We start from the raw sequence: 13,609 nt of genomic DNA on the forward strand, positions 1-13,609 counted from the left end.
TGATAATAATTTTATCATTACACTACACTAAGTCTCCCCTTCAATCTCTTATAATAATAATAACAAAAAAATGGCCATAAAATAGGGGGAGTGAACAAGAAAAAAAAAACTCTATTGGATTCATATTCTCACAACCAACACAATCTTAACGATTACAAGTTATACAAAACTTGTATTGTACATGTGGCTCAAAGTGGAGATCAGTTTTCTTGGTCCATAAAAAATAGATCAAGGAATGAACTATTCATAATTATGACTAGATCATGCCTACGATATAACGTAATTAATTATGATCTCTCCTTGGATTAATTGTCCCCCAGATTATAATTTGAATTGGGACGGTCGACCAAAGGTCGGCGGAGATGGACAAGTGGTCAGGCTGTCGAGTGTTGAGCGAGGGAGAGGGGCGATCTCGTCCGTCCATTCTGATACAAATTATAACATGAGAGAGACAATAAAATAAAAAAAAATCACAATTAATAATTATGAGTAAATCGTAATCCCGATCATCATTCATGTCCTATTCCATTATTTATTTTTTTTTCGATCACAGAATCTGCTCCCGTCATAGAGACTGTTAACCACAGTTCGAAGACAAAATAGTACGTCTAACGGCAAGGGCCCTGTTGGGCTTAGATCCAACGGGCAACACGGTTAGATCCAACGGGATTTAAAATAGCCCCTCTCTCTCAGTTTCTCGGCTTCTCGCCGAAAACTCTTGTTCATCGAATCCTCTTCTTCGCATAATTTGTCGCCATGAAGATTCTTGCGCTTATTGGAGCTTGGTTTGAAGCTTTTCGAAACAAGTTAGATCTCCCATTTCGTAGATTCGAGGTAATGTCTCTTGTCTTTTACCATCTCGCTTCGTCTTCTTTTTTGCTGGCTAGGGTTTTTTCTTGTTCATCGAGTCCGGTTATGATCTTTCTTGTTATTGGAGCTTGGTTTGAAGCTTTTCGAAACAAGTTAGATCTCCCATTTCGTAGATTCGAGGTAATGTCTCTTGTCTTTTACCATCTCGCTTCGTCTTCTTTTTTGCTGGCTAGGGTTTTTTCTTGTTCATCGAGTCCGGTTATGATCTTTCTTGTTATTGGAGCTTGGTTTGAAGCTTTTCGAAACAAGTTAGATCTCCCATTTCGTAGATTCGAGGTAATGTCTCTTGTCTTTTACCATCTCGCTTCGTCTTCTTTTTTGCTGGCTAGGGTTTTTTCTTGTTCATCGAGTCCGGTTATGATCTTTCTTGTTATTGGAGCTTGGTTTGAAGCTTTTCGAAACAAGTTAGATCTCCCATTTCGTAGATTCGAGGTAATGTCTCTTGTCATTTCCTAGAAAAGGTTTGGCACCTTCATATATACGCATAAGTTTTCTTCTGTGTTTATTTGTAAATATAGTCAATTATGCAAAGTATTAATTCTTCTACATATCAGTTCTCTGTATATTTTGTCTGGTGTGAAAGCTGAGTACTTTCTGAATTGATGGTTCTTGGAAAATATGCTTTCTTTTAATTATTTTTTTATATTATGCAATTAGCATATACAAGAATGTGGGAATCGTATACCATCTTTAGGAGTTTCTTGGATATGCGAGTACTAATTTTTTTATGGAATGGTAAAAAGGCGTGTTGTACTTGTTGGATAAAAGTTGTTTCAAATTCCATTTATAATTGGAAAGATGTGAAATTAACTTGAAGTTGAAATATCACGAAGGTAGTGAATATCCCAGTTAAATGGATACGAGTTTTCATAGGTTAAAATTTCTCTACATCTCTTCTATACGCTACCTTTTCAAGAGTGTTTTTAATAAAAGTCTCTTCAATATGATATCAGTGGCATACATGACATGGTATCATAAAAAGGAAAAATGAACAGTACTGAAGGTGGCATTGGGTCGTACATCACGAGATCGGTGTTTGGTTGGATAGATTGCTAGCCATTGATATTTGGCTTATACATCTTGAAATTTACTGTCCTACAACTTTCTGCATTTTGTTAATGTTGGCTGGCTAATTGTTCTAGAACCTTAAGTTGTGAGGAAAGAGACCACTCTATTCATTTAGAATGAAATATTATTGATACTACCTCTCATGAATGGGCGAGCAAATTGGACTAGAATGGCCCAAGTCTATCCCATGCCTTAGGATATATCTTCCAAGGAGTGGGGCCACAAAGGAAGAAGTTAAACAGATTTTACTGAAGAATCTGGTGAATTCATTGGAGGAACTAGATAAGCTTATCCGTTGTAGGCCTTACTGGTAGTTGAATTTAGTGACGCCAAGGAGGGCAGCAAAGAGTGGCATCGGAGGGAGGAGATTCTTGTTCATCGATTCCTCTTCTTCGCCTAATGTGTTGCCTAATGGACATTCTTGCACTTATTGGAGCTTGGTTTGTAGCTTTCGAAACAAGTTAGATCTCCCATTTGGCCATTTCATAGATTCGAGGTGTGTCTCTTGTCTTTTACCATCTTGCTTCGTCTTCTTTTTTGCTGGCTAGGGTTTGTTCTTGTTCATCGAGTCCAGTTCTTATCTTTCTTGTTCATAGTCTGCTCCCAATAAAGTGCTTTCTGTTGTTTCCTTCTTATGATATTTCTTATGAAATAAAGTATAAAGAATCGGATAGAGGCTTTGGTGTCTAGTGAGGCACATGTTTCGAGAGGGGGATGTTCACCCAATTTAGTTACATAACTACAGTCTTATTCTATTAGGGCTTCTCACCCTCGGGTACTCTGAACTTCTCCTCAGTCTAAGCCTTCTACCCTTGAGTCCATCAGCTCTTCTTCGATTTGGGCTCTCCAGTCTCTTGCCTACACACTCTATATGATATCATCAAATATAATTATAATTTAAGTCATATTTTCCACACACCAAAACACTTTAGTTCAACCCACTACAATGCCAACTACAAGTGCGACATTGTTTCTCCAACAAGTGTAATGACAAACGTGTTGATGCATCTCCATCTCTATATTTCATAGGAATCTAAATTATTTGGTATGAATAGTGAAATAACATGGATAGTGCTCAATGATGGTATCAAATCTAGAAAGCCAACTCTAAGTAATTGAAACTCTTGATTCTTTATTGTTGTGGATCTTTTATTATTGTTTTTTTTTCAGTCCTATGTAGAAACTTGTATAGCCAAGTTAATAGGCTGCTATGACATCAAAAATTTGATTCATGGCTGACTATTTTACTGGTATGATCACATTATCACATGTGGTAGGAAATTATGAAATATAATCAGTCATGAGTAAAATGCATGATTGATATGAAATTCATAACAACCTTTTTTGTTTTGAAATTCCACGTGGATGCCGGATTTATGGAAGAGATCATTCTTTTTGATATTTGTTGGACATTTTGATGAAATTGTTTTCTATGATTCATTTTCTTTCTCAACCTAATAAAAATACTAAAAAATATTAAATTACTTCTTTAACTTTTCAATCTGCTAATTTTGTTTATCCGCTGATCCTATGTCCATGTCAACTTAGTTGATGAGTATTATTTTTTAGGAATTAAGATGATTATTTTGTTCAATTTTCAATTTCCTTAATGTTCTCTATATTTTCAGATGGCGTCCACCTCCTCAGCCACCTCCTTGACCATTGATGTTCCTGAGATCAATGAACTGCCCTCCAACTCGGATTCCAAAGAAGAGGACGTAATTACTGCTTTCAAACTTGAAATGAAAGAACTGAAGGAGGCGATGATGATAGAACTCGAAAGCATTGAAATAGGTCATATATATTTAATTATTCAAATTTTTTATAAATTAAATCATTTTTTATTATTTATTTGCAATAAATATTTTTGTCTTTTAGGAGGAAAAGTAAGAATATCAAAGCAGCTGGTTGCTCTTGGGTTCTGCCTCCCAGCCCTTGTAATGTTTGGTTTGGCGATTAAGGAGGCTGAACAGGAAGCCGATAAGCTGGAAATTGGAGCAAAAATGTTATCGACTTGCGCACTGGTCATACTTTTTTGGTGACTACGTTATTTTTTTGGACATCCTACCAGTTGAACCGCAGCTGTCATTCTGATGTCACTTACAATGATTCAGAGCAAACAGAGAAATAGATTGTCACAGTTGCTAGAATAAAATGTCTCCTGTGAGTTAATAATCATCGTAAAGATAAGCAGAGCACAGTGGAGGTAGTTTAGATCCTCTGTCTCCATTTATCTCTGTCCCCGTGTCTCACTGTCGATCGGATGGATTATATTAAATCTGAAGGATGATTTGCATCTTTAAAATATGTGCAGTATCCTCGTAATGTGTAAATCATCCTTTAGATTTAGTCTGGTCCATCCGATTGACAGTGGAACACAGGGACAGAGAAAAATGGGAACAGAGGATGTTAACTACAGTGGAGGGATGGGTTCGCAATGGAAGAGAGAGAGAAGATGGCAGGGGAGCGGAGCGACGGACATAGAAAATAGTTCGGATCCTCTGTCCCGAATTTTCTCTGTCCCCATGTCCCACTACCGATCGGACGGTCCAGATTGCATCTCAAGGATGCATTGCATATCACAATAATATTGCACACATCTTAAAGATGTCATGATGCATTGAGATGTAATCTGGACCGTCCGATCGACAGTGGAACATGGGGACAGAGAAAGTTCGGGACAGAGGATCCGAACTACATAGAAAATGATTCCGCCCGTTTCAACCCGATATTATTTTTACCACGACAATATCTTTTTTTTAAAAAAAAATATACTACTTTTTTACTAGCCACCAAGGAAAGTTACTGCAGGTAAGCACTTTAAAAAACTAATTAACTAATTAAAATTTGAATTTTAGATATTTTAAAAATCAACTTCTAAATATACATAAATTGCATCCTGAATTTATCCGAATTAAAAAAAAAAACCTGTAAAATCTAAACATGTGAATTATCAAAATAAATACATCAAAATAAGAAGCGGACAAGTTTCTATGTGAGAACTTGAGTGTAAAACTAACGATCACCATGCAAACCATCGTGCATATTTTTAATGTTTTAGGCATACTGTGTATTTGTACATGGATAAACCTTGAAAAAGGAAAAAAAAAAATGAACATTGTCATGCGTACTCTAATTTAACCATCTAGATCCAATTATTACATGCAATTCTTCACCATATATCACACGGAAAAAATGGTAGAACAGCTCCTCTTCTTCTTCCTTCTCCTCCTCTTCTTTTTCCTCCTTCTAGGATGCACTACTTGTCAGAATCCTCCCTCCCTCTTCTTCTGATGGTTCTTGACATTGGGATCATGAACCTAAATCCTATTAACATATAAATTTATTCCAAAGATAAATTGACTTCTTTAAATACAAGAACAATACTAAGAATAATTTGACTTCATCAACTATAGAAGAAAGTTGTCAAAATCAATTTGATTTTATATGATTTTTTATCAACTAAGCAAAGTTCAATTATCCTAATTTATCAACTAATGATGTGATGTAATCATAGAAGAATGCAGAAGTATAAATCTAAATGTATAAATAGAAATCTTATATGATAATAAAATATATAATAAACATTTCTCTTCACAAAGTCTCGTACTTTATTATAAAATCTCTCCTACCTTCTTAATCCTTCACCCTAATTCTACCAAAATTCCAACAAGTCCATCACGATCTACCTCGTGGGCGGTTCACAGAGGTTAATTAGAGCTCACAGAGCCATCATTGGTACGACACCTGCTGACGGAGTACTGGGAGTTGGATGTCTTCCGCCATAGCCCGTTGGATGGAGACACGTACAAGCTGTCATTGCTCAAGGTCGTCGCCCATAGGATCTTCGTTGCCCGGATTTTATCCCTATGGCCGCTTGCGCCAATCACTGAGGTGCACAAGTAGGTGCTCACTGCCACCGGCTCACCCAATGGAATTTAGGTCACTTTTGTTGAAACAATTACTTCATTATTATGATCCTTATCAAAAGCTAACAAGCCTATTGATAATATAATATATGAAAAATATAATTACAAATATAGTAATATATATTATAATAAATAGGGTAATAATAAATATATAAATAATTATAAAATATGATTGTGGTGGTAATTAAATTATCAATAACAAAAATCAATTTCCAATTAATATTTTTAATCACTATCTTGGTTACTATCTTCGTGGTCATCAACTTTTGCTCGTCGAGAATACTAACGTTTGTGTGGTGCATGTATTTTTTTTGCCTTCCATTTTTTACATTCTCATTAAAAAAACGAAGATGAAAATAGAAAAAAAACGATCGAACTGCCAAAATACTCAACATGGCATCCCACTACCTTTGTCCGCACCTAAATAATAATAATTTTTTATTATTTTTATTTATTTATTTTATATTTCTTTGATAATTAAGTGTTTATTACCAAGCAAATTTTGCGAATGGAGGACTATTATTTGTATGAATAGACAATAGTAGCAGTCACGAGTTCAACGCCTTCAATTCAACCAAATTAGGCTACCTTTCTAATTTTGATTAGTAATTGTTTAGTTTGGGTTTTTAAAGTATGACTTACTATAAGACTTTAAGATTAGCACAACTAAACTTGCCAAATCTCAAATTAATGCATAAAACATATGGTAAGTTTTTTTAGTGCACTAAACTTCAGCGAAATTGCATTTTGTTTAAATGATTAACTATCTAATCTGTCATTAAATCGATTAAGGATATATGTGCAGGGTCTCTTAGCTTACAGTAGTACTTCAACCTGGTGGAGGGCTGCCTGCGGATGATCAAGGAGCACGAGGTCTGCGTGCCATTCTGTGTGGTGAGCGGCCGCCAGTACAGATTCCAACCGCTGCGAATGCAGTGACAGACGGAAGATGTAGATGACCAATCAAAATTTAGGATACTACTTCTGGTAAGTAGTATGAATTTACTTCTGGCAGATATTTACATGGTGAAGTAATAATAGCATCAAGTTGTGCTAATTAAATAAGAGGCACTACATTTGGATATCCAAAGTAATTATGGTACCTTCTTTGCATCTAACTCATTTTCACAGTGAAGAGTTTGCCTAAAATTAAAATATTCTAAAAGTGAACTTAAAGACATTCAAGTTGTATGATATCCTTAGCATGATGTTTAATTAATGTAATTTTGTCAGATTTTCATGGTTCATATTTGTGACAGAACATTCCTTGTATTCCAGAGCTTTGGACAGCATGGGAGAGAACTTATTATCTCTGAGGTAGCTTTGCAACTACTTTTTGTTTTAGCCAAAGAACCTAATTAATATGCAAAAAGCGGATCTTATACATGCCCCTCCACAAACTGCTGGATAACCTCGTCAAAAAGGTAACATACATAAAACAAGAAACCTTTTGACAGATCATACAAATACTAAATCCTGAAATCATTAGTCATTTATTAGTTTTACACTTTATCTTAGATAAATTGTTTTTGGATCTTTGTAATTTCAAGTCATACCAGAAGTACTCTGAACTGAGATACGTGAAAATATCTTTCTTTTGTTGTATAACTCTATATCTCTATGAGACACTGCGTTTATTTGTCAATGAAATCGTATTAGGCAGTGATATATACCTATAGTATGGTCCAATATCTATCTTATTTTGCACTCAACCATTTATGACAAGGCAGGTTATTTGTTTTATTGTTCTATTACCTTTCTCTAAGACAAGACCAAGAAGAAGTTTTCTCAGAAAGTACCATAATGATTTTCTGGGTGAAGTCAAGCTATTTTGAATATACTCATGGAAGAAGTAAATCATAGGCATATGACATCTGGTCTTCTAGAGAGTATACACATGATCAATGAGGGTGACTATGTCTGACTCGATGCACAAGTGTTGGGTGCCTTACACACATACGGTTGAATTATCAAAACTATAGTTAAGGTTCAACCTACCAGTCAGTTGACATGAAATCAGCTTGCTTTCTTCCTGGCATTATTTCTAAGCAGAAAACTATCTCAAAGCTAAGTGTTTAATATGAAGTTAATTGTAGCGGGTCACAAAGCCATATTAAGCGTTGATAATTATTCCATTACTTTGGATATTAATTGTTTAATTATTCCTCTGGAACTTTAACAGAGAACTAGAATGAGATATAAAGCATAATATAATGAATGCTAGCAATATTTGTTCACCAGTAAGAACTATTTCACCAAGAAGTAAAAATAACTTAAACTAAACCCACTTAGGTTTGGGAGTTATGAGTGCTGTTATGACAAAGAGTTTGCAGTGAATTGGTGTTTGCCAACCATAGTTTTCTAAATCTTTTAATTCCTATATTTAAAGAAATGCACTACATTTTGGTAAGCAGCTGATTCCTAATTGTGAGACTCAAATGTTTTTTTTAGGTTTACAATAACTCGAGCTTTTGATCAAATAATAAGATTCTGAAGCTTAATTTATTGCATATGTGATGCATCGATGTGTTTCTACACTGAAACTTTCCAACTCTTTCTTAGAGTGACTGACAATTATGTAGCTTAATTTATCTTGTTTGCAAAACATAAAAAGACAAATGAATGCTTCAAAAGGGCTAGATATTGACTTATCTTTGAATTTTTAAGATGGTGCCTATGGAAAATTTGAATGGCCGCAAGCTCGTTGAAGCAGCAGACCTCTGTGAGAGGAGAAATGGTATGCATAGTAAATAATTATCATATGAAGTATACTTATCTTCCTATGGATTGTAAGTGTCTTTATCTGCAGGAAGAGGAGTTGATTTGAACAGAAATTGAGGAGTTGATTAATATAATATTTTAACTCAAATGACATTATTTAATTATCTTGCTGCAACTGCCATATTTAACACTGTTCTTGCAATGTAGTGTGATATTTTAGGAACCAAGAATGCACAGAATGTTCAGTGTGTTTATAGATATCCTTTTCTTCCTGTAATTTTTGTTTTTGAATTTTACAGGATTTTGATCCATACGAAAAAAATCCTGGAACAGTTCATTCAGTGAGCCTGAGGCTCAAATAATGCAGAAGCTTGCAAATTAAAGTCCTTTGAACCTCATATTTGGGCTAATGTTAGTTCACTCGGGAATGGCAGTAGGGTATGCATTTTATTTTTCCTCTCATCCTCTTTTGAGACTATGAATCTATGCAAGACTCAAGCTGCATATTTATTAGGATGGAAATATGTTCAAAATATATTAAGAATATTGCGGTGACATTTCTTTCGCCAAACATCTGAGCATAAACTCTTAGAAATTGGGTGGGACAGAGATAACCTAAACCCAAGGAGTCATTCTTATTATTCAATGTATCATAAATTCTTTGGTTATGTAAAATCTCATGATGGAGTGTGCAGACCAACAATAGAACGTGGATAATTCATCCCTAAACCTGGTTCCTTCATGGTTGCTTGCAATCAGTGTTCTAAAAATCAGCTTAGGCGGCCGTCTAGGCGCCGCCAAGATGCTAGGCGCAAGCCATCGGCGCCGAAAAATTGCTAGTCGGCTAGCTTAGGCGACCTTGGCGCCTAGGTAGGATTAGGCAATCCTAGGCATCGACTAATCGGTCGAATCGTCTAGGCATCGCGGAAATAGTGCAAGGTTTTCATGATTTTTTTTAGTTTGAGCTTTTAAATTTAAAGCTCAATTAAAAAAAACTGAAATTTAAAACTAAATTTAAAATGATGATATTAAGTTTGTGTTCGATGAAGAACAAGTTGTTAAAAATTATGAAGAAGAAGTAGAATAAATTAATGATATTTTATTAGTTGTGTAATTTTGAACTCATTTTAAATTTGATGTTATTGTGTTGGAGTTATAGAATGTGATTTATTAGGTAATTTACGTTGATACCGTGGAATTCGTCTAACGGCGCCTAGTCTCCGCCTAGGCGCTGATCTAGCGCCCGACTAGCACCTAGCAAATTTTAGAACCTTGCATGCAATTTGTTCTGATCTCTTCTCTCTATCGATTTAAGAAGCTATCTTAGTGTGTTTGTCCATCAGCAGGACAAAGAGCCTAGAGAAACAAAAACTGTCTCCAGAATAAATATCATAGAATAGCTGATTTGTCAAAACTATTTAAATATTTAAACCTACAAACTATTTAATAACATGAGAAATGGTTAACAGTATGACTGCATATAGTAGCTCCCATGTTATATAAATATGGTCATAATTCAAATAATTGTTTCCATGTTGAATCTTTTACTAGACTATTGAGTACCTTTTGAAATAGCAGATTTTATTGGTGGCTTGAGATTTTGAACAGGAATATCAAATAATCTCAGCAAAAAGGAATAAATATGCCTCTTACCTCTGTTCTGTATTCTCATTAATTATTGTTTGCAGGCCCTATTCATGCTATATGATAAGAAGAACAAGACGCCAGATGGATCCATGTCAAATTTGATGGACTTTATATTGAGGGAAGTGAACCATCTTCATATTGAAGACAAATGCTTAGTTGGTCTGGTGGAGGTTAAGTTGGGTTAGTTCTATAAGAAAGCATTTGAAATTTTTGATGAATTCAACAAGGATGCTGTATATAACACAAACGGACCTGCACAATTAATCAAAGAACTTGAAATGGAAGAGGTTAAACTGCACATTGGCAGTGACAATTAAGCAAAGAAACAGGAATAGATGGATTTGTCATGAAATTCTAGCTACATATACCTAGTGCATATGGTTCAGCAATTTCATCAACAATTTAAAATGGCTTCATTGAGGTTTCTGTCACTTGTTACTGCATAGATAATGAGGACTCCAACAAGTACTATATACTGTTGCACTCATCAGTTTAAGCAGATACTGATTAACTAAATGTTCAAGTATTGCAACTTTATGACTTTTAGAGTGTTTAAATGCTCGCTATTTCTGTTCATATGTCACGTACGCTTAACTTTAGGTGAATAAACACACTGGATCTCTTTAGAAAAAATAAAGATGTGTTCATCATATCAGACTCGTCAACAAATGTAAGAAACTCTTGCCATGAGGTTAAAGGAAACAGCAAAACTAGTGGATAGGTCATGATATGTATCCATTAAAGATGGATCAAATATGTGAAGCTACAGAGAATGATCGATGAAGTGGTACATACCTGGAAATTTTTTCATGAGAATGGAATCGTCCCCATAGTGGATTTTGACAAGGCTGTAGAAGTACCAATGTTAATGAGACAGACTCTTGTGGCAAAAAGAAATGACGCTATAATTTTTAAAGAATTCAAAGACTCAATTTAGATATGACTAATGCATATTGGACTTACAAACACAAATAATCCTGCGATGGTTGGACAAATGACAATGGTGTATGTAAGAAGCATAACTATTCAATTCGACGAAAATGCATAGAAGCTCATAGGTAAATACCCCATAATTGAAAAGCAAGAAGGAAAACATAATTGTATGAGAGAACTACAAAATAGACAACCTACATCGCACAAGATTTCTCTAATGGATAAGACGTGGCTTTAAATGATTTTGCTACCATTCTAATGTTATCAACAATGACACTCAATTCATAAATTTTACAAGTGTTAGCAGTATATCTTATGTATGTGTTGAAATAAAGAGAGTTTAAAGATTCATATAATTCCAGTCGAATTACATATGTTTATATAGTTATATAGCCATACAACCCTAAGAATCAACTTATTAACAAAAGATAAAAAAGACCTATCTACCCTTACTTCTCACAACACTCCCCCTCAAGTTGAACATATATATGAAACATGTTCAACTTGCTAAGAGAAGAGTTGAACACAGATTGGGATATAGCTTTTGTAAACATATCAGCAAGTTGGTCCTCAGACTTAACATAAGACAGACATAGCTATCCAGAATCAAGTCTCTCCCGAATAAAGTGACGATCAATCTCAATGTGTTTAGCCCGGTCATGTTGTATCGGATTATTTGCAATATTGATTGCTGTCTTGTTGTCACAATACAACCTAAGAGGTAATTCAGCCTTTAATCCCATGTCTGTCGACAGAAAACTCAACCACAACATCTCTGCAAGACCATGTGCCATGGCTCGATATTCTGCTTCAGCACTGGACCGTGCACAAACATTTTGTTTCTTACTCCTCCACGTTACCAAGTTTCCTCCCAAAAAAGTGCAATAGCCAGAAGTGGATCTTCTATCATCTCGAGAACCAGCCCAGTCTGCATCAGAATAGCATTCCACCTTCAGATCACCACCTCCTTTAAACAGCAAGCCTTTTCCAGGACATGATTTCAAGTACCTTAAAATCCTGTCAATGGCCTTCATGTGGATAGTTTTAGGAGCATGCATGTACTGGCTTACTACACTAACAGCATAGGTGATGTCAGGCCTAGTCATAGATAAATAGAGTAATTTTCCAACCAACCTTTGATATGTTCCCTTTTCCAGATTTGTAAGATCTTCCCCACTAGAACTAGTAAGATCATGATTTACTTCTATAGGAGTAGACGCTGGCCGAGAACCCAGCTTCCCTGTCTCCTTGAGTAAATCCAACACATATTTTCTCTGACATACATAGATTCCTTTTTTTGATCGAGCGACTTCAATGCCCAGGAAGTACCTCAATGATCCAAGATCTTTAATTTCAAATTCTGATGTTAACTTGAACTTAAGAGCCTGGATTTCTACCTCATCATCACCTGTAACTATCATATCATCAACATAAACCAAAAGAATGGTAGTTCTGTCCTCTTTCTTTTTTATAAAGAGTGTATGATCAGCATTCCCTTGTTTAAAGCCAAACAATATCATGACTTTGCAAAACCTATCAAACCATGCTCTGGGAGATTGTTTAAGCCCATACAAAGCTTTTCTTAGCTTGCAAACCTTTCCTTTTGTTTCAATTCCAGGAGGTGGTAACATGTATACTTCTTCATAAAGGTCACCATTTAAGAAGGCATTTTTAACATATAACTGAAACAGAGGCCAATCATATTGAGCAGCAAGAGAAAGAATTACCCTGACCGAGTTCAGCTTTGCAACTGGTGCGAAAGTTTCCAAGTAATCCACCCCATATGTTTGGGTGAATCCCTTGGCAACAAGTTTGGCTTTACATCTGATCACTTCACCCTCTGAGTTATACTTGATAGCATAGACCCATTTAGAACCAACCAAGTTCTTCCCCTTTGGGGGATCAACTAATTCCCAAGTACCATTTCCGTTGAGAGCCTCCATTTCTTCATTCATTTCTTCCTGCCACCTTGAATCCCTTACAGCTTCATAATAGGAAGAAGGTATAGCGTGATTTGATAACTGTGAAACAAATACATGATATGAAGGAGACAAACGAGAATATGAAACGTGGTTGGAGATAGGATGTTGAGTACATGACCTGACACCCTTCCTAACAGCAACCGGAAGGTTCAGCTCATTCATATTTCGAGGTGCGGTTGGCTCAACTGATGAGGATAACTGCTTCACAGGATCAGGAGCCGGAGCATCCGATTCAACTAGCCGATCAATAGTAGGTCCTTGCTTGTGTCATCGTCGTTTGTAAGTAATAATATCTGGTGAAGACTGTGAGCCCAGTGATGGAGCATCTTTTCCATTTTCCATGACATCCAGTGAAATAGGAGAAGGAACCACATGAGGAATCACTTGAGGTACAAAGGAAGAGGTGGTATTCTCCCCCTGAGGATGAGATTGAGGAGAATAATAGGACTCGGACTCAAA

At 35.7% G+C, this 13,609-nt stretch overlaps 1 protein-coding gene across 2 annotated transcripts; it reads left to right on the forward strand.

Annotated features, from left to right (window-relative positions):
• The first annotated feature begins 674 nt into the window (after positions 1-674).
• Positions 675-4,116, forward strand: LOC122018678. Of its 2 annotated transcripts, XM_042576073.1 has the most exons (4): positions 684-785; positions 942-1,302; positions 3,567-3,732; positions 3,817-4,116. In XM_042576073.1, the coding sequence occupies exons 1-4, from the start codon at positions 757-759 to the stop codon at positions 3,978-3,980; spliced, it is 720 nt and encodes a 239-aa protein (XP_042432007.1). In that variant the 5' UTR covers positions 684-756; the 3' UTR covers positions 3,981-4,116. The 2 variants fall into 2 exon arrangements, with proteins under 2 accessions (XP_042432008.1, XP_042432007.1); XM_042576074.1 differs by lacking the exon at positions 942-1,302 and having other exon boundaries at positions 675-834.
• Positions 4,117-13,609: the final 9,493 nt, after the last annotated feature.

The sequence above is a fragment of the Zingiber officinale genome, chromosome 9A (assembly GCF_018446385.1).
Source record: "Zingiber officinale cultivar Zhangliang chromosome 9A, Zo_v1.1, whole genome shotgun sequence".
Classification (NCBI taxonomy): Eukaryota; Viridiplantae; Streptophyta; class Magnoliopsida; order Zingiberales; family Zingiberaceae; genus Zingiber; species Zingiber officinale.

Excerpts from the sequence above, each read along its gene's own strand:
- LOC122018678 (XM_042576073.1), top strand. The coding sequence starts at position 757 with ATGAAGATTCTTGCGCTTATTGGAGCTTG. Across the intron at positions 786-941 it reads CTTGCGCTTATTGGAGCTTG|GTTTGAAGCTTTTCGAAACA; the intron begins GTTTGAAGCTTT and ends TATTGGAGCTTG. Across the intron at positions 3,733-3,816 it reads ACTCGAAAGCATTGAAATAG|GAGGAAAAGTAAGAATATCA; the intron begins GTCATATATATT and ends TTTGTCTTTTAG.